The 22671-nt window shown below is 34.6% G+C and overlaps 1 protein-coding gene across 2 annotated transcripts in view; it reads right to left on the reverse strand.

Moving 5' to 3' along the window:
• The window catches only part of ADAMTS20 (ADAM metallopeptidase with thrombospondin type 1 motif 20), a 163781-nt gene that overhangs the window by 53151 nt on the left and 87959 nt on the right, over positions 1-22671 (reverse strand). Inside the window, exons 20-28 of one of the 2 annotated variants that reach the window (XM_001488308.6) lie at positions 21675-21885; positions 21407-21571; positions 20746-20910; positions 19774-19893; positions 19047-19154; positions 18127-18291; positions 17721-18011; positions 16808-16969; positions 15386-15562 (exon numbers count right to left, since the gene is read on the reverse strand). In XM_001488308.6, the coding sequence (XP_001488358.2) occupies positions 15386-15562; positions 16808-16969; positions 17721-18011; positions 18127-18291; positions 19047-19154; positions 19774-19893; positions 20746-20910; positions 21407-21571; positions 21675-21885 (1564 nt within the window). The remainder of the gene's footprint in view (positions 1-15385; positions 15563-16807; positions 16970-17720; positions 18012-18126; positions 18292-19046; positions 19155-19773; positions 19894-20745; positions 20911-21406; positions 21572-21674; positions 21886-22671) is intronic. The other variant, XM_023643400.2, reaches the window with a different exon arrangement.

Below are 22671 nucleotides of genomic sequence, written 5' to 3' on the forward strand. Positions count from 1 at the left end.
TGTATTTTAAACTTCCTTTCCCCTTTCCTTTCCTTCCTTTCCCCAATCCCGAGGAATTATAAAATAGGTAGTGAAAATACCATCTATGGCATGGGATTCTCTATTAACACTTGAATGGAACACAGGGACTGATCAAGGCTCACACATTTAGAACTCATTCAGTGGTGAGAGAAGGAGGGTAATCAGCCCAGGGGAATTCCAGGAAGACCCTATCTTGTTCCCCCGGAAAGAAAAATTGTTTACCTAGGTGCTGAAAAACTCATTAGACATCCTTCAAGTGATTTTCACTGTGGGAATAAGGTAGAGAAACTGGATTCGAAGGTGAAGAGACATTTGGTTAAAAAAAATAAAACTTGGTTAAGTTAAAAATGGTAGGGTGACCATATGTATTCACTTCCTTCCCCTCATTTTTTTTCAACCCACAAAGTCAACGTGAATAAAAGAGATTTCAATAATCTTGGGAGATGCAGAGGATAAAAGGAGTGAAGACCAATGTGAAGCCAGAGAAACCTGTACCTGCAGAACCCCTGAGGGGCTCAGCACCCGGATGCAGCAAGCCGTGCTGCTGTTCCTCCACTCCTCCTTAGCCCGATCAGGCCCTTATTCTCCGGAGAAATTAAGCTGCTTGGGTTCCAGAGTTGGGGATGCTGAGAGAAGAATAAGGGAATTCTACACATTGAACTCTCGACCCTTAGTCTGTCTGCCCACGCTACTCTTGCTAACAGGCAGGGCATTAGAGGGTCCTTGTCTGAGAAACTGGGTCTCCAAGAGAAAAGATCTTAATGTATTGACATGCAGGGAAAATCATCAGTCACTAAACTCTACCCAAATGCAGAGTTTCCGATCAATTCTCTAGTGCCTTATTCTTAAATAAGAATGAGCCACACAGAATCATCAACTTCTGAAGAAAAGCTTCAGTACGAAAACCAGAAAACCACTCCTACCCTTGCTCTAAAGAAGAGTCCAAAGGATAAAGAGACAATTAAGAGAGAATCTCCTCTCAAAAACGTAATTAATATGAGAGAGAATAGATGTTGTATGAATAAAATAAGAACAGAATAGTATGACCCCCAACCAGAATGCCAGCAAAAGCTTTTGATAATAAAAATATGATAACTATATATTCAATAGAAGCTTAGATATTTGAAAAAATTTCCCTGCAAGTAAATCCAAAAGACAGAGATAGAAGATAGAATAGAAACAAGAGAATTAGAGGATCAACGCAAGAATCCCAATACTCAACTAGAAAGAATTCAAGAAAGAACAAAGAAAACAGTTGCATAGATACTATCAAAGAAATAATGCAATCAATGTTTTCAACATGTCTCCTTACTGAAAGGGCCTACAGAATGCTTAGCGAACTGAATTTTAAACACACACACAAACACTGTCACTTCATCAGGAAATATCAGAACGACAGGGAGAAAGAGAAAATACCAAAAGTTTCAGTGGCACAGGCATGGAGATAAGGGCACATACAACAGATCAGGATTCAAAATCACCAGTCTTCTCAATAATAGCTCAGAATGCCAAAGGGTAAGGAAAGGCCTTAAAAATTCTGAGGGAAATTCTGTTCAAGCTAGAATTCTATAACCAGCCAAATTATTAATCAAATATGAGAACTGACTAAAGACATTTTCAGATTTGCACAGATGGAAAGTGTATCTCCCATTTTTCTTTTTTTAGGAAGATACAGGGAAAAGCATTTTAGTATGAGAGTAAATCAAAAAGAGGAATATACATGATGCAATAAAAGGTCATCAAAATCAAAGATGAGTGAACAGACTTCACAAGATGAGAGAATGGTACAGCAGGGTTAAGTTCATCCAGGCCGGATGGGAGGAGGAAGATAGGGGTGGGGGTTCTGGCAGGAGTCTAGGAAAGAGGAAATATCTGAGCATTTAGAAAAAACCTTCATAGAGATTTACATATTTGTTCAAGCACTTGAGAGAAAAAAACAGTGATTAGAACATAAAAAACTAAGCAAAAAAAAAATTTTTTTTTGAGGAAGATTAGCCCTGAGCTAACTATTGCCAATCCTATTTTTGCTGAGGAAGATTGGCCCTGAGCTAACATCCGTGCCCATCTTCCTCTACTTTATATGTGGGATGCCTACCACAGCATGGCTTGCCAAGCGGTGCCATGTCCACACCTGGGATCCGAACCGGCAAACCCCGAGCCACCGAGAAGCAGAACGTACGCACTTAACCACTGCACCACCGGGGCGGCCCCAAAACTAAGCAAATTTTTAAATGAAGCAGTTGTTAACTCCAGGAAAATCAACTAGCTGTACAAGAAAGGAGCAATGTTTCAAAGTGCTCTACTTGTCTCCGCACTGACAGAGAGAGCACTACTGACTTAACCAAAATTTATTTGGAAGATAGGATTCTGGAATTACTGGTCTACGTAAGAGTTAAAGTCTCAACCTCTGTGAAAGGAAGTTAATAGGTAATTATTTTTTGATGCATCAAGAAGTAGTAGAATAAGCCTATTATTTGGAAATATGGAGGTCGCTATCAGAAGACACAGATAAAAAGATTAAGGATTACTTCTGGGGTAGGAAAGACTGCAATGGGAGACAGCTCTTTTTCCTCAGCCTTTTGGTACCGTTTCTTTTTAAACTTTGAGTAACATTAAGACTGTATTCAGAGCTATAATCAATGATATTTGATTCATTAATGGAGATCAGTGTCAAACTGGAGGGCTCTCTAGTCATAAGTCCTAGAGCTCTGGGTCTGCCCTATTGTGAAGGACACTATCACTTTACGAAGACATGAAAAGCATGCTTCCCAGTTTGCCTGTGACAAAGTTGGGAGGACTTACTAAAAAGTTAGATGTGAGAATTTAAAAATACATGAATCCAGACTATCAGGGAAAAAATAAACATCTCTACACTTCGGCTTGAAAATATTATCTACTGCTAACGATAAGTATTATTTAATAACAGTATCAGATACTATACATATAGGCTTATACTGATGTATAAGAAAACTGGATGACCACTAAAAACTGAAATTGGATGCAATATTGATTATATTCAGTGCAGTGTTCATAACACGGGTGGCAATATTCTTCACAGCTATAGGCTCTTCAGTTAGACCGTTTTTGCTGATAAATGACATTCTAGATGACACATATTGAGAAGGTCATAAACAAAAGAGACTGGGATGATTAAAGAGTTGAACTAAATAGATATACTTAACCCGGAAAACAGAAAAACAGCTGTCTTCAAATATTTGCCCTGTGGATTTGATACAGTCTTACTTTAAGGTACAGGATAAGAATTACAGGTGAATGTTTAAGTATATATGTTTCTGAATATATATATTTTTCAGTTTCAGTTCAAAATGAAGAACAGCTGGAGCCAGCCCGGTGGCGCAGCGGTTAAGTGCACATATTCCGCTTCGGTGGCCCGGGGTTCGCCGGTTCGGATCCCGGGTGCGGACATGGCACCGCTTGGCAAGCCGTGCTGTGGTAGGTGTCTCACATATAAAGTAGGGGAAGATGGGCATGAATGTTAGCTCAGGGCCAGTCTTCCTCAGCAAAAAGAGGAGTGGCAGATGTTAGCTCAGGGCTAATCTTCCTCAAAAAAATAAATAAATAAATAAAATGAAGAACAACAATCATACAGTTTTCCTAAAAAGAAATCGCTATATTATGTTATGGTGTGGTCCCCAACTTTAGACAGTTTCACTAGATATGGAAACTGTGTGTACTTCAGTGGAGAAACTTGTTGAAATAATTTCTGCTTTGTGTCGAAGGATAGAAGAGAAGAAACTGGAAGTCTCTCCCAATTTTAAAGACATGATACAAAAAAAAGAGAGCCCAGTATTTTTTAAATATTTTATGAATCACGATAATTTAATTCCTTAGGTATATACTTATGGGTTTATAAAAAATTGTACTGTTTACTCAAATGAGAAAATGCAAATTTCGGCACACCTGAACTATGGGACACCCTTTGGTAGAAGGAGAACACGTCATCCTTTAGTTCTTAAGAATTATCAAGTGAATCTCATAGTTTCATATTGCCTCTTGTTACTATGACATCAGGTATCTGAATGAAATCCTGAAGTTATTCCCAGACTTTTAAATTTTAGTTTCTGATAGAATAAACTTCCAAAAAGGAATCTGCTTTCTATTACCATAACCACAAGCTAAAATTTTTCCAACAAATCTCTTTTAAAAAGTTTTCTAGAGTTTCCCCAGGCACTAAAAAAACATGTAAGGAAATATTCCCCATCTATTAGAAAGTTTATTCTCAACAGTTTTCTCCATGTTTTGACTTAAAAAGTAGCTATCAAAAATCCTTATAGCTTGAGAGTGACACAGAAAAACTTGAAGACAACGTTTAATTTTAAATAATACAAAAAAATCTCCAAAACTGCCTTCAATATAGACCATAATCTTAAATAACTTACTTTAGTGCATCTAAATAAATGGAATCGCTCATCAACACAATAGAAATTTGGATATTAGGATGATCTTTCTGTATAAATTACATATCGCCAGAATAGCTAGACTTTCTACCAAAATATGCCCACACATTAAAAACGTTGAAATTATGAGAACTCTAAACTTAAAAAGGGCAGAAACCACATCTATAAATGTTACTGAATAAATGAGTGAATAAACGCTATGTAGAAAAAATATGAGCAAATATACACAACAAAGATCTTTTAAATATGCGATCTGTTGTATCTGAATGAGGTAGAGGTGAATGAGCTACAGCGCTATAAAAATAACACAGAACGGAAAGCTTCATGTCATAGATCTCTTTCTTCAAGATTTTTGTCGTTGTTGTTCTGTTTTTATCGTGTATCCTATGGATCAGCAAAGGGCCTCCTCCTGGCTTCATCTAAAATTGAGATCTTGTCAGTTTTAGCAGAGAAATGCTGAAACAGAGACAGGAGCCCATTTGAGCTGTTATTTCTGAGCCTGTTCCCTGACACTGAAGAAATAGCCAGGAGTGAGGGAGGAGCCATGCCTCCTTATCTTCCCTCCTCCCGGGTGTTACAATTCTAAGGCTCACTAAGAAACTGTAAAGTAGTTTCCCTCAGATGGAAGGATGTGAACTCTCTCCGGTGGCAGAATAGGGAGTTGATTTTTATTAGTGTGGCAGCACAAATTTCTTTTTATTCTTTCATTCTCCTAAAAAGAATATATTTTCACAGAGCACGCATCACTATTTACACAGTATAATTTGCACATTTTAATCCTCATACTATATTTAATGATATCCCAAGCAGAATGATTAATCATTAATCACACAATGCTTTCTGGTTCTATCTATTGAATATTATTACATTTCAGTTTATGATGTATAATATCTACTATAATAGAATAAAACCACTTTTTTTTTTGAGGAAGATTAGCCCTGAGCTAACATCTGCTGCCAATCCTCCTCTTTTTGCTGAGGAAGACTGGCCCTAAGCTAACATCCGTGCCCATCTTCTTCCACTTTATATGGCTTTTGCCAAGCGGTGCCATGCCCACACCCGGGATCCGAACCAGCGACCCCCGGGCCGCTGAAGTAGAACGTGTGGACTCAACCACTGCACCACTGGGCCAGCCCCAGAAAACCACTTTTGTGAATATCTGTTTATACCCTGAAAAAAAAATTATAGGCTAGAAATAGAAATGGTGCTACTATGAGCAGGTTTTTTCTCCGACAATTTTAATGATTGCACAAAAGTTCTCTTCCCCAGAAATCTGACTGCTTGCTCCAGTATTTTTAATTATGTTGTTATTTATATTTTGGAACTAGTTTAGAGTAACATTTCTTGCTATTAATAAATATCCCATAAGAAGGAGCATTTGTCTCAAAAGTAAATTATAATAATGATCTCTTTAAATGTATTTTTTTTTGTTTTAGTCTTTTGCCAGCTGTAATAATGTAGTATCTATTTCCTGATCCATTCATATTTTCAGCCTTCACACCTAGTGCTGGGTAAATATCACTAACACAGTATTTGCTATGTAAATATCTACTGAATGAATACATTTAATAGAAATTCATGAAGATTATACATTTAAAAGTCTGACAATATTAAGTGTTGACAAGGATGTGGAGCAATTGGAATTCCTACACAACCACCTTAGAAAACTGTCTGATAATATTTACTAAACCTGAATCTATGCATACACTAAGATTCAACTCTCCTGTCCACATACCCAACAGATCTGCATAAACATGTTCACCAAAAAACACGTGAGAAATGTTCATAAGAGCATTGTTTGTAAGTCCCAAATTAAAAACAATCCCAAATGCTTGTCAACTGGAGAATATTCATATAAATAATATTCATTTATTCATACATGATATTAATACTAGACTGCAAAGAGAAATTACAACTACATGCAACATGAATGAATCTCACACACATAATATTGGCAGTCACAAATTATCTAAGTTTCATTTATATAAAATTCAAAGGCAGGCAAACATCTATGATATTTCATGTCAGAATAGGGGTTTCTTTTGGGGGATAGTGACTGAAAGGGGGCACATGGATGAATTTCTGGGGTGATGTTCTTGGTTTGGTGCTATCTACACAGGTGTGTCCACTTTGGAAAATTCATTATACCTTTATGATTTGAAATTTTGCTGGATGTCACATTTCCATAAATGTTTAAAGAAAAAACCAAACTCCAGTCCAAATTGGTATCTCTTATACGAGAATATAACTTGCTTGTTTCCCATTGTTCAATGTGTTATTAGCCTTATCTAATATATTTGGATTTTTAGCTCCTTGAGGAAAGAGAATTAGTACTTATTACTGGATAAGTGATGATAACAAGCAAAATATATTGGGCCTTTATGTAACGGGCCCTGTGAGAACCACTTTAGCTATTGTTCCATTGAATCCTAAAAATTGTCTTTAGGCAGCCACTACTTTTATTCAAAGAAAATGAAATCTTAGCAATGTTAAGTAACTTGCCAAAGGCCACTTTGTTAAATATTGGCAGTCTTGACTCAAACCAGACATTCCAACACCACAACTCTTCCTCTAATCAGAAGATCTAAGATAGACCTTAAATTTTCAGCAGGCTTAGGAATAATGATCTCTCTTCAAACTCTTTTGGTAAATGAAAGCTTATCTTTCTCTTGGTGAGGTCAAGACTATATTCTCTTATAAGACACTCACATAAACCAGGTTATGCACCATCAAATGGGCCCTTTAATTTGCAGTTTGTAATCCTAGTACCCTCAAACTTACGTCCTGACTCATTGCCCAAGTTAACGGATCTCAGTTATCCATCACGACTTTCTCAATCCTATGCTCTTGACAGTAAAGTTCTCAACAAGATGTTCTCTTATGTATCTTTTCCTCCCATCTCCAAATGCCATCTCATCTTTAGGCCAAAAATAGTCCCATTGGTGTCTCCTCTACTGGCTTCTTCTACTCCACAAGAATTTGAGGGTTGTGAGTAATCTATAAAAATGTGATGAATAACTGAACGAATAGTCCATAAATCACCACCCTAAACTTTTAGCAGAGCCTCCTCTCCGACCTCCCATCTCCAGTCCGCCATATTGTCAATGTGCTTATATTTCATGATGAGAATTGTCTATTAATCTTCCTAAAATGCAGCTCTTACCTCCACTCCGAAAAATTCAATGGTTTTTATATACTTATAGAATTTTTAAATCTTTAAAATCTCTTAAGCATGATTCTTATTGATCATCCTTGCTGTGGCCCCCAACTCATATTTCTAACTATATGCCTGCCCCTTGTTTCTCAAAAACCAATCTAGGGGGCCGGCTCCGTGGCTGAGTGGTTAAGTTCACGCGCTCTGCTGCGGCAGCCCGGGGTTCGGATCCTGGGCGTGGACATGGCACCGCTTGTCAGGCCACCTTGAGGCGGCGTCCCACATCCCACAACTAGAAGGACCTGCAACTAAGATATACAACTGTGTACGGGGCGGGGGGGGGGGGGGGGGGGGACGGGGGTTGGGGAGCTAGAGCAGAAAAAACAAAAAAAGATTGGCAACAGTTGTTAGTCCAGGTGCCAATCTTTAAAAACAAAAACAAAAACAAAAAAAAACCCCACCAATCTGTACTAGTTGAATTGAACTGCTTTTTCTGGCCTCTGATTTTGCTCAGGACAGTCTCCTACCTGGTACCTCCTTTCCCACTCAACTTCTATGCAACAAGGCATGTGCCTTCTCCTCCATAAATCCTTACATGTTTCTCCAACTGGATGTGTATTTTCTGACTTTCCATGACATCCACTTCTGCCTTGTTACAGCTACTTGTGTATATATTTAATTTCCCCTGGACTGTGAGTCCTTTGAGGACAGTATCATTCTCATTCATCTTTAGTTTCCACAGTTTTTAGCCCAGTGTCTGATATAAATGGGCTCTGAATATTCTTGAACACATCAATGGATAGATTTTTTGGCAGATCAGTGGCCACCACTCCTTTCATAGTCACTTCCAAAGTCTGAGTTTCCCTGGGTCACAATTGCAAAATAGCAAAAGCCCAGGAAGATTGAAAATAGTTCAGAGCTGTCTTAGAGCTCAGTTGAGTGTACAGTAGAATTTACGTGATCTACCAAAAATTTTGCAATGTTTCATTTAATTCTCACGAATTTATGTATATCATGTGTTACTGAACCTCTATGCCTCATAAGAATCTGTGAGTATCTAAGTCAAAGTCTTTCAAAAGTGTATCTCCAAGGTGGCAAGGTGATTCAATGGAGTAGCACATTTTTTTATATATATAATTTCTGTTCATATTTGTTTTTATATATGAAAGTAAGCTTTAGCACATGAGGTTCCATGTCAGCCTGACATATAACATATATAACACACTAGGTATCCTGACAGAGAGGGAGATCATCACTCTGCCATTCACCTTCAGTGAACCCACTGCAGTTCACACATGTCCATTTAAGATAAGTGTATTACAACATACGTACAAACTCAAGACTCTAATGAGATGAGTGCCATGACAAACTGCTGATGCTGGCTTTTATTTTAGTTTTAGGTCAAAAGAGTTTTGCTGGTTGTGTTCAAACCACCAAATGCTAAAGATGAATTACTAATTTTTTTTTTATTACAAAAGAAGCTTGTTCCAAATTTGATTTTTTTTTAATGATAATGATGTGTGATATCTAAACGAGACTTAAAAAGTAGATCCATAATTTCTCCTGTAAGCTAAAGGAGACATTTAAGAGTGGATGAGACAGTAATTATTTTTGGAAACTCCTTCTCCTAAGGAGAGAACATTTTGCAATGTTTGGAAGTATTTCTAGTATTACGCGATTTTGTTACCATAAACAATATGCCAACTATAAAAACTCTCAAATGTATACTTTTAAAACTTGAAGCACAATTTCCTAATTTGTTTAAATGGCTTCCAATCTTTCAAAGTCTCATTGAGTTTTAATGCTATTTGTTAAAATATAACTCCTTCTGGTACTTTTCAAGAACTGAATAACACCATGGAAAACAGAAATTTGTCAGACAAATTTCAATAAAATTTTTCTGCATAACTGGTATTTTGGATTTAAAATCAGTTACTAGTGCATAACGGGAACATCCAGTGGTAAACTTTGCTATAGGGAGGTATGCATTTTTGTCAGGTGATTTTTTCAGCTATGGATGCTATTGAAATCACATATTGGAATAAACTGGATTTTTGAACTGCTATAACACTGTTGAATCAAGATTTTCAAAAGTAATGAAACATATTCTATCATTTTTTAAATAATGAGATGACTATAACAATAGCTCAATGAGAAAAGTTTTGTTATTCATAAAATGAAAATTTAATATTAAATATTTCTTATTCTTTGAAATTCATTTGCATATGTTCTGTAAATCATATATTTATATATTAGTTTATGTTTGCAATGTATAAATATATGAGTACATGCTCAAAATATTTTACTGGGAAATACATAAATCAATTGTTTAGAAAATGTTAACAATAGACTCTAAAATATTGTATGAATCTGTCGTGATTATATAGGAAATAAAATATGATTTTTCAAACTACTGAAAGCTGATGCAAAATTATAACAAAAAATTAGGGTATCTAAATGCACTAATATTATCAATGTCTATATATCTTACAGAAACAGTCTCATCACACAGTATATAATATTGTAGAATACTGAGAATATGTTCTAAAACATCTAAAAACCTATTTCCAAAGATTCTCAAACATTCTGAAACATTATGCCTGGGAAGATAGAATTACCATGGAAACAAGGCCATTTTCATTAATTTAGACAAAGAAAAATATAGTATATTACCATTTCTATCTATATGAGCACCAGATGTTTTTTGGTTATTTTAAACTCTACATTCTAACTTCACTCAACATAATACACTCACAGTCTCTTCTTTTACGATTTCCTCATCAGATTATCTACTTAAATTTTCCCTAGGTCGTATATTTCAAACCTGCAAGGCCCATTTGTGTCTCCAAAATTATTTTCAGAGCATAATATCTAGGGCAAAGTACAAATCAGTACACGTTCTCCCCTTTGGTGAGACATGAAATCCATGTACGCAAAGAAGGAAGATGCTGTGATTATGCAAAGACTAAACTATTGTTCTAGCATAGGGATTAAGATACCACTCATCTCTTGCTAGGTTATAATGTAATATATCTTACCAGTTTAGGCTTTCTAGAAGGATCTACTGGCAGAATTATTGTGTCAAGTACAATTCTCATTACTAATTCTTGGATAATTAGAACGTATTAAGCCCCCAAAATTATGAGTCTTCAGTATTATAAAGCACATAGTTGTCACTGAAATGAGATATAGGAATCCCATTCTGCATTCTGATCATCAGTCTACTTAACACATTCATCACTAAACTGCAAACTCCTTGTACACAGGGATAATGCCTGACTTATCTCTAGAGACTAGCACAATGCCTAACATGTAGGAGATGCTCATAATTTTGGGGAGAGTCAATGAATGTATCATAGAAAGATAGGGTTATAATAAATGGAAACATTATTTCAATACTTAATAAAGACATCTATGACAAATTTGGAATGAAATAGATTTTCAACCTATTACTATGCTTATGTGTGTCTTTTCCAAATTTAAAATAACTAATTACTATGGATGGTTTTACGTAACACTCCATTTTACAGAGAACTGACAGTTTCTTGAAACCATTTCCCAACACATTACCTTTTTCCCCTGGCTGTTGCTGGTCTGAGGAGCAATGGAAGCAGTAACAAGTTTCTTCCTAGTGCATTCCACCTTGAGCAGGGGCTACAGTGGAAGGCGCAGCCCAACGCCTCTGCTCAGACCCACAATGTTCTTTTGTTACACAGAGCTGTTAAACTGACAAACTGCAGATTTACTGGGTGTGTGCCACTACCACATGCTCATTTCTGAAAGAGCTTCTGTTTGTTGCATTTCATTGTATCATATTAGAGATTTAGTATAGTGTATATATTTTTACACAATGCTACAGAAAGCTATTTTTTTTAAAAAAATAAACACTTTGGGAGAAAGCACTAGAATCAAGAGGGTTCAAGTATCAAGCTTTCATTTTTTAAAACAATTTTCTCATTTTTGGAGGGACAAAAACAATATTTAATGGAAAAAATATTCTCTTCTGTTGGATCATCATTACCCCCAGAACACAAAGAAATATACATTATTTTCTTACCAAATATGATTATTTCATTCTACATAGGAAATAAAAATATTCTAAGAAAATGAATCACTTAAATGAGACAGTGGGAAAATAGAGAAATATAGATCTTCTTTAAACAGCATTCACTAGATGAGAAGAGAAGAATAAAACTTTTACTCACCTTTTAATGGCTATCTTGGTCATGAGCACTCTATTTTTAACTCACTGAATAAGTTTGTTTATATGATAAATTTTTATTCATTGTTTGTAATATATAAAAAAACATAAAAATGTCTAGTGTGTAAAAATTGATAGCTAAACAATAAACCCTATATCCTTAAACACCAATGTTAGTTTCTAACAGAATTAGCTGAAAAATAGCAGCTTATACATATACTCAGTATAATTATGAAAACATACACCATTCAACAATTAAATGTTTAATAAGAGAAATTAACAGTTTGTTATTTAAGAAAAATACCACCAAAAGCAAAGAGGCATTCATTACAATACAGGATGTGTCACTTACAACATTTTAGGTATTGATCCAAAGAGTAAAAATACAACATACATAAGAATTATGCAAAGCACAAAGCCATAACACGTCATTAATAAACAAGGGTTAAAATACAATCATCTCACATTGACTAATCACAAAAATACAGTCATTAAATTAACAGACATAGGTTAAGATTTATTTATTCCTTTCTTTAATCATGCTTATAAATTATTACAACACAAGATTTCCCACAACATGGAGAAAACTTAAATGTATATTTACAACTTTCTTCCTAGTTACATTTTAATGATTTAGCACTTCATATTTTCATTTTGCCTTAAAAATGAAAAGTGTTTGAGATTTTGCATCATTCATGTATGCATATATATATATACACATATACACACATACATACTCAATTTCCTAACCTGATGAATGGGATCTGCTGAAATTAAAGTCACCCATGAAAGAATATTAACCTAATATGTTAAGAAGAGGTATTCTGAAGTTTGGATAATATGTAGCAACGTTGAAAGAGGTAAAGGGTTATATCTGGTTTTAACAACAAAACTTCAGATCCCTTAAACCCTTTTAATATAAAAGGCTAATTTAAGGAATAAAATTCTTCATATAATAAAAGAAATCCAGGCACTCTAATGATATATATGTACTTTATACCTATAAAAAGTAAATAAATAAGTGTAAAAATTCTGATAAACATTTATCGTGATTTTTAAAATTTCATCTTCAATTATCAAAAAAGATATTACAGTTCTTCACTAGTGCAAAGACTGAATCATTCAATGAACTCCTTTAGGAACAGACATGTAGTAAACAATGAAGAATTTTGTACTTCTGCCTTACTATTGTGTAATTTGTGGTTACTGTTTTCTTGGTCATTTTTTTTTTTTTGTGAGGCTGAAAAAGTTATCCATGCACAGGACTTCAACGAGCATTTGGGTTTTTCACTTATGACATCATTTACATAGAAAAACTAGCATGACACAAATGAATTGGAAAATAGTATTAGATACATTCCAACCCAATATGTAAACATTGTGCAATGTTGTACACCTTAAACTTACACAATGTTATATGCCAATTATATCTCAATAAAGCTGGAAAAGAAACTGTGAATACCATGGTGAATATGTAGAGAAGGTTGATAAACCTTAAAATGTTTTAAAATATAAAACAAAGGATCCAAAACATCTAAAACTGACCCCAAATGAATGTTTGCAGTCCTAATATTCTATAACTTTAACTATATTTTATGTTAAATTTAAAAAGCATTATGTTTATTAAATAGAACAGGGGTCAGCAAACTTTTCCCAGAAAGGGGCAAAGAGTAAATATTTCAGACTTTTAGGACCATATAGTCTCTATTGCAACAATCAACTCTGCTTTGTAGTGCAAATGCAGCCATAGATAATATATAAAAAACGTGCATGACTGTGTTCCAATAAGACTTATTTCTAAAGATAGGCAAGGAGCCAGATTTGATCCATGGGCCCTAGTTTGCTGATCCCTGAAATAGAAAATCTGACTCAAAAACTATTTTAAGTACTTCAATAGCTAGCACAAAACAGGAGAGATAAGTAGATGTTTAATGCTTTGTGAGTTAATAAAGTCACAAATGATTAGGTAAAATAAAACCTTTGTGCTCAGAAACAAATGCCAATACAATTCAATCTCTAATTAGTGGTTAGGAGTCTGCATTCCTAATTGGGGCAAAATTCCAAGAGAGCAATCCATAGCCTTATTAAGAACTAGGCTTGCAAACTAAAATTGACAAAATGAAAGAAAATGTAACAGAGATATGGTAAAGAGAAAGTGAATTTTTCTAACAAAAAATGATGTCTTTTTGTGGTGACTTCCTACAGTATTTCAAATCTTTCCAACTAGACTGCAAATCCATAGGGTTATCATCCCTAGTACAGTCCTCGTCATTTCTACTACAGTGCCTAGGACATTGTAGGTGGTCAGTAAACATTTTCTTAAGGAAACATGTGAATGCTTTATATGGCAAAATAAGTTTTTTGTTACTTCCCACAAAGTGATGGTTCTCTGATGTAGCAATTTAAGATCCTCCTATAAAGTTAAAATGTTCTGTTCTTTTAAATCAGTCATACTAACTATAAAGACGAATTTCAGCCTGAACTAGAACTTGACCTACTCTTCAAATGGCATGAGTTGAAACTCCGGTTTACATCTCATTGTGAAACTTTGACTTAGGCAAAGCAAGGCATCAGTGTTGGTTATAAAACCAGAGATCCAATTATTTTCCAAATAAAGAACTGTTTAAATTTATAATTTAATTATAAATAGATTATAGATTCAAATCAGTTTTTTAACTGAAAGAAGTATAATTGGTTGTTCGTGATTTAAAATAGCAAAAGTGACCAAAATGGTAATTTCAATATATTTACATATTATTCTTCAAAGCCTGGATATTTGAAAAATACTAGGGAAAATAAACCATTCATGAACAATATTTATGAATTTTATCTACAGCTCAAAAAGAAACAATTAAAACATCCCCAAAAGACAGTAACTCCACACAGTGGAAAAAATGAATATTCATATAAATTACTATATAAATCATACTTTTCCATGATGTATTTAACAAATTGTAAACAATTACTTTATGTAAGTAAATTTCTCTATCTTTTCTTTAATATAATATTTTCACATCTCCAAACAAAATACTAAGTTTAACAATGATAAAAAAGTTTTAAAGAATGTTATTTGTTTTTGGATCAGTTACTGGACATTGACAGACAAAAGCCACATACAGTTATACACTCAAACAAGACACAGCCTTAATTTGCCATTGTTACAAGCACAATGTTAACATTATATACAAATGTAAATAGTAAAACATTTCTGATTAATTAGACGGCAAGCCAAAGACATTCTAGAGAAAAATATTTCCAATAGAATAGTGTTATGGTTCAAAATTCACCTATAAAAAATATAAATACACATAAAACTATCATACATATCACAAGGTTGTAAACTATCATAATCTTAATAAAAAGTTTTAAAAAAAAACCTATCATATATATTATAGTACTTGAAATTGAACAGATTCTTATTCCAAACTATCAAATTTAATAACCCAAGCCAAGATGGCCAATGGGATACTTAAAAAAAAACATCAGACAAGATACAGTTTGTGCATCACAATTTATACAGAGAAGAAATTAAAGTGATAGGGATATAGTAAAACAGAACAAAAAAGGATAAAAATGAGAATACTATCGTACCGATTTCCATGGTCCCCGATGCCACGATACATCATCAGGGCAAGCATGCACATGACATTGGACCACACTAGGTGGCTTGTTTAAGATCTCACAGTTTTGCTCTTGTGACATCTGGCCATTGGGAAATTGACATATTACGAATCTGGATTTTATTCCTCCTCCACATGTTTGTGTACACTAAAAATAAGAAAATTCAAAACTATGTGGCTTTAAAGAGAATATTATATTGCTCTCTTCAATGTTTAATACATAAGCAGGAATGCTAGAGTTTAAAGTTTATCCTTCATAATTCTCAACATTTCTTTCTGGGTAAAAAATAAAGTTCTAGTTGCATAATCTAAAAAATAATAGACACAATTTTGAGAATTAGTACCAAAGGTATTTTAATAAGATCAAGAATCTATAAAATAGACTCTTGGCAGGTTAAGCCAGAAACAAAACTGATTTACGTAAGTAGTAAGTATTAACTAGATAACAATTACTACATAGCCGTGAAAGCTAATATGACAGATCTCAATTTAAACATAGAAAAATGTTCAGTACATATCAAGTGAAAAAAGCAGGTGGCAAAGCATTATGTATAATATGAACCTATTTCTGGAACTCACATAGAACAAAGTCTGGAAGGAACGTATCCAAATGTTAAAAGTTCTTTTTATAATTTTCATATTATTTTAATTTTTACAATGAGCATGCCTAAACTCAGAAATAAAAGTTACTTTCATTTTGGAAAACAGTAAAAGTACTTGATATTTATTAGTACCTGGTCAGAAGTATATCTTTAAACAATGATTTTCAAATTCCCAACGAAGAGAAAATATGTACCAAAAACTATTAAGCAAAAATATTTGACTAAGTTAGGTGGTCTATTTTATTCATCCAAAGCCAATATAAGTCTTTCTTATTCTTTCTTATCTATAATATAGGTGGGATTAGTATTCACTATAACCATTTAAGAATTATCTTCATATCCCCAGTGCCTAGAATAATGCCAGGGCATGAAGAAAGTGCTCAACAATTGACAACTATCTGTTTAAAACATCTACCAAATGAATAGTTCAGTAATATGATATAAACATGTCCTATATCAGCCTAATTTTCTATCTTTACATCAATCTAATTTTCTAAGAAATTAAAACAATAAAATACTAGTTGTAGAAAGGCATTGGTAGCCCACAGACATATAAGCTAGTGTATTAGATTCTGTTAAAAAATCTGGAGTGTATATTTCCTATCATGAATGAGTAACTTATACCATGACAATATCTATTGAAAGAACACGGGTTTACTCAATAAAAAAAAAAAATCTCTCTGTATAGTATAGTGAAGTAAGATTATCCAACAGTAACAGTATGAAGTGCTTAACTCTCGGTCTTCAGAGATGATGTAATCTCCACAAGCTTAGGAACTATTATGACTTACTTCTCCCCAGCTTCCGTAGTTCCACCGTGGACAAGGTCCAGAATCACAGTGCTTCGACTCGGGGGGCCTGGAGGCTGCGTCACAGTAACTGGCGCTTTGCCCATTTTCATCCTGGCAGACCACAACTCTACGCTGAACACCGCCAGCACAACTGCTGGAACACTGACAAGGATAAAACACACAAATGGCAGATTCCAGATCATGAAATTACAGGGTGAAAAAAAATCAGGATTTTGACTCGAGTTCAAAGTCCCCACATTAAAATCCCCTTCAGTGGAATCATAATTTGAATTGAGAAAATCTGTCAAAACACTTGAGTTTTACTAGGAGTTTCACTAGAATTTGATAATGAAAAGGTGAAATTTTAAAGCTTGCAATAAGAAATTCACCTTTATCCTATATCCTAAGTGTTAAGCAAAAAGGAATTAAAATTTTAAGGTCTCACTAGAAAGGAATAAAAAAAAATAGTGTTAAGTTACTTAAATTTTACATTTGTGTTTCTTTATTTTGTGTCATTAATCTCTTGTAAACTATGGACAATTATAGCTTTCATAGTTTATCATGATTTTATGCCAGCTTACTGCATTGCTATCACAGTAATTTCTGGGTTTGATTTTTTTTCATAAACATTCACAGCCTTACCTCTTAAAAGACCTTCTTTTATTATAATGTACATTAATCGGATTGTTTTTAAGTGCATTCCTCTGTAATCATAATATTGAATTATACACTAATGTGATAAGAACTCTGGGGATTTGTAATCTGCATTGAAAATTGCTTAATCTTTTTAAGATTTACACTAGTGATCTCCAGATAAATTTAGCATTAAAAGCACCTGATGTCATTGCATATGTATCTGTTAAAAGGCTATAACAAAATTATAGAATTCTATAACTCAATAAAGACTGCTTACTGATCCCCATGGTCCTGTTCTCCATTGGTTTCCTCTGATTGATGGATGGACCCCTTGATTTTGATTATCTTCTGGTTTGTGAGTTAATGGAAAATTCCTGCCTGGAAAATGGTTCGGCTGCTCAGAGGAACTCGGAAAGTGGCTGTACGTGGGTGGGCAGGCTGCCAGGTTACATTCTTGTTCTACCAAAGGGCGTACTTCAGGGTCACAGTAATTCTCATTAATTGGCTGATGGTAGTTGATGCATAAAACTTGTCGAGTTGATTTTCCATGGCCACAGGAGGCTGAACACTGATCACAAATTTAGCAAACATTTATAATGTAATAAACTACATTCACGGGATACTAAATATCAAATATTATATTTAAATGTTTCATTTTGTTCTTTTCTCATAAAAATACTTACAGGTGACCAATTCCCGGTTTGCCACTCTCCACAAGGGCTAAAACAGACAGATATTTCGGCAGGTCGGGGTAAATGAGCACAGTATGATTCATCTGCTATTCCGTCATGAGCATCACGACAGCTTACATAGCGGGCTTGATTACCTCTTCCACAAGACACAGAGCACTTAAAAAAGTGAATTATACAAAGGTGTTACACAGTACCTCTCCCACTTCCCTTACACATAGCTGTTCAAATTTCTAAAACATCAAATGTCTTGAAAAAAATTATAAATGACACCATCTGGCATCACTTCTGAGTCAAAGAGAGGGGAGTGAATATCCCACTCAGTTCGGGTAATAAATTTCACAAATCAGATATTTATGATAATAAGAAGGAAACATTAAACTTTTTGGAATACTGGTTAGTTATCTGCCAAAATTAAAGATACAGAAAGCATTTTATATAAGAGAATCTTAGAATAGAAATGATCCCGTAATTAAAATATTCAGAGAATATGTGAAGCTTAAAAATACACACTACATAAGATTAAAGCAAAATGTATACTCCAAATACATTAAAGCTTTCAGTTTAGAAAAACAACATGAACATGTTAGCAATTTAAAGACTGATAAAAAGTCTAATATCATATCTGCTTCTCACAACAATTTGTGGCATAAATATTATTATTACCCTCCTTCTGTATATTAGAAAATAGATCCATAAAATGTAAATTTCTTGCCCAGAGACACAGAGCTCTTGAAAGGCAGAACAGGATTTAGCCATTAAATTACCCAATTCTAAACCCCATGCTCCTTCCACACCATCAAAATACCTGAGAATGAATACATACATTAATTTAGCAAATCTGTAGCCATCTCTTATTGATATCTAAAAGCCTCCATAATAGAACACTGTACCTCTTACAGGAATTCACTTACTGGGGTCCAAGAACCATGTCGCCATTGTGCTATCTTCCCCACGGGAAGAGCTGGTAATGAAGTGGCACCAGTTATAGGGATAATTGGGCAAGGTGTAACTATACAGTCCTGTTCAAAAAAAAAAAAAATAGATCTCATGACACATGATTCAATCAACCACTCTGATTGATATTAAATCCCATATTCATTTCTTCTTCTACACATCTAATTTAAGGACAGTTGTAGACTAAATTACAAATAAACAATGTAAAGGTTTTCATTTTTCAAAAGTACAAAGTATTGTCTAGGGCTAGAAGTGGATAGTATGACTCAATCCTAAAGTTTGGATCATTCTGTCCAATGGTTGAAAAGAAAAAGAGCAATAGTCCCTCAAAAAATACCGCTAAGCCGAAACACTCCAAATGGACACAGAACACTACCTTAAACAGTATGACACACTTTAGAAGTTCACGATATTCATAATAGGTATTATCCTTCTTCTGCAGTTCAAAGGATAGATATGAGTTAAATGAGTGATCCAACGGCAGATAAACAGTAAAAAATATTCATCAGTAAAGCTACAAGCCTGGCAAAACCAATAATAAACTCTCTCTTTGACATACATGCATATATTTTTAAGAAATAAGTTTAAGTGGAAAAAATATACATGGAAATAACTTTAACATATCAGTAATACTCCTGTATCATAAACCTTTTTGTTTATAATCCATGAAGAGGTGTCCTTTACCTGCCTGTCACTTGGGCGACTAGCTCCATGGCACACTCTGTCATCTAACACTGCATTAAGTAGCTCATTGACACACTGAACAGCACGCATCTGATACCCATGTCCACATGTGGCTGTGCACTGAAAAAATACAAGCAGATATCAAACACTATTATTACTCAAAAATTACACAAAAAATTTTCTTAATGAATACATAGTTAACAATTTACTTTCAGTAGATCCTTTTCTTAGTCCTTTACACCAGATTCCAGACTTAACATTAGCAAATGTAATCAATATATTTATTCAAATTTAGGTAGACTTTAATAAACCATTGAAGTTAAAATGGACAGTTATTACCATGTCTTTAAAAAGTTATGTAAAAATACCAATAGAGGCCTGATATTTTGGAGGTAGAGTCAATATAAATTAGGGAAACTAAGTACTTTTCAAAATCTACCTGATGTATATATCATTTAACACAGCCAAGTAAATTTCAAAGAGATAACAGAAGGAAGAGCACAGGATGAAGTTAAAGGGAAGATGCAAGCAGGCTTGCCATCAGCTGTGGTAACCCCCACAGGATAATAAGCTGTCCCAGTCGTCCAGCCTGACCTGGATGAGGTCATTGCTCATCCTGAAGATTCCTAGCTGCCTGTTTGGTAAAACTTGCTAACAATGCCTACTCTATATACAGCAAAGATAATAATTTAGACACAGAACATGAAAACATTCATAGTTTAAACAAAGCTGATGAAAGCATAAAATTTGTAGCATTTTGGTTAACAAAATGAATTCAGAAGCTAAAATATTTACCATAGCAAAATTGGCAGTACGGACAAAATTTTGCAGATAAGGATTTACATCTGAGGAGCATTTTTTCAATAAACCACCCCAATATAGACACATCCATTAAAACAGTGAATATACCATAACTTTTGTGCTATTCTGTAAAGATGGATTAAATCAGAAAAACCCTTATCATATACTCACAGAACCCCATGGTCCTACTTGCCAGGAAGCACATGTATGAAGCTCACAGGGTCTCAGATATTCAGGTTTGGTACTTGGATCACAGAAGCCATCACTTAAGTGAGCTTCATTCAGTTGACACCACACCTGCCGCTGCTTTGTTCCTTTTCCACATGTAACAAGACACTGTAAGAACACAACTGACCATTATTTATTTTCAGTCTTAGTCAACACAGGTGCCTTACAAAGGGATACAATGATCAATTTGCATATTAAAATGCAATTGATAGACCATTCCTAAGGATATTTTCCCTTCACTCTTCCAGAGAGATGTACCGGGTAAATCACCCACCCCAAACTTCTACCGCCCAAATCCTAGTGCAACATCCACTTGTCCTAGAAACAAAGGTCCAAAACTAACCTTAGAGTAAGTACCTATCTTAGGCTACTGTGGACACTGGAACTTCCTCATGAAAATAGCTGTAGACTAAACACTAGTTAATGTCCTCGTCAGCCAGACACTATAAATAGTTTAAAAAGAAACCATTTTTTATTGCCTTAATAAAGTTATTTATAAAATAATAAAATAAATGTAAATATTTTTGCATTATATAAAGCCTTAGATTGAAAGCTTTCCTACACAATATTATAATTGTTCTAAGCCTCAAGTGTTTAATGTTACCTCACTCCACTCACTAGTAGCCCAAACGGGACAGGAAAATTCATTGCAATTCTCTATCGTCACTCGGGGAATCTCTTGGCATTCTCTATCAGCAAGACGGTGGCCCAAGTTATTTATGCAATAAGATTCTCGAGACCTTTCCCCTCCTCCACAACTCCTGGAACACTGATTTAAGAAAAAAAAAGTGGTGACAAACGGAAACAAAAAAATGTTTAATTAAAAATTTAAAAACGAGCAACTTTTCTTAAGCAACACTTTTTCTTCGTACCTGGGACCATTCCGAATAACGCCAACTCATTACGACGCAGTCACCACGGCAGGGTTCTCGGGTCGGAGGTTTTAGTTGGTCACTGCAGTAGTGGTCATCGACTGGAACAGTCTGTCCTTTATGAATGGAATACTTCATGCAGTGGACGTCCAATGACTTATAGCCTTGACCACAATGGGACGAACATTCACTTTTGCCAATGATGTGCCATCTAGAAAAAAGAATGTTATCACACTTATGGGGCATGCCAATTAATGTAATTGAAAAAACTGATTCAGAGAAACTCATGCATATGACTCACTTTTAAGATTCTGTTAGAGTGGATGGACAAGCCACCTGAAAATATTTGATATATCATTGAATTAGAGATGGCATGTTCTTAGAGATCATATAGCCCCAAATTCGATTTTGTAAAGGAGAAAATGAGGCCCAGAGATGTTGTGTATTCAAATGGTACAAACGCTTGGCTTTTTCATTAGAAACCTTTTTTCCAAAATAAAATCTTATTTGGTCTCCAAATATATAAAAATGGAGCTGGCCTGGTTAAAGCTGGAGCTAGGGAGCCAACATCTATTGACTTCACCCTTTGTGAAGTCACCATTGGTGGTGGCTTTAGAGGTAAGTCCAAGGAACCCAGACTTCCCCCAAAATCTTTGTAGACAACTGGTTTAGACTAAGATTACTCAATTACCCAGTGGCAGATTGAAGACTATAACTGAATATATCTGACTTGCAATCAGGTAGTCTCCCCCTGTGCAACTCCTCCATAGTATTTTGATGTATGACTAGGGAATATCCGAGAATCTGACTACATCAATAAAGATCAAACCTTTAAAAGGTGGTAGACTAGGTTGGTAAAGCATTTCACACTTTCTCACTAATCCAGTAATCTATCTTTAAATATGTTTTTAGGGAAAACATTTTTTCCACAAGTAAAATCTGATAGTTTTAGCCAAATTATCCCAATTATAGTCTAGCAATCTATCAACGTGAGTGC

The sequence above is a fragment of the Equus caballus genome, chromosome 6, assembly GCF_041296265.1.
Source record: "Equus caballus isolate H_3958 breed thoroughbred chromosome 6, TB-T2T, whole genome shotgun sequence".
Taxonomy (NCBI): domain Eukaryota; kingdom Metazoa; phylum Chordata; class Mammalia; order Perissodactyla; family Equidae; genus Equus; species Equus caballus.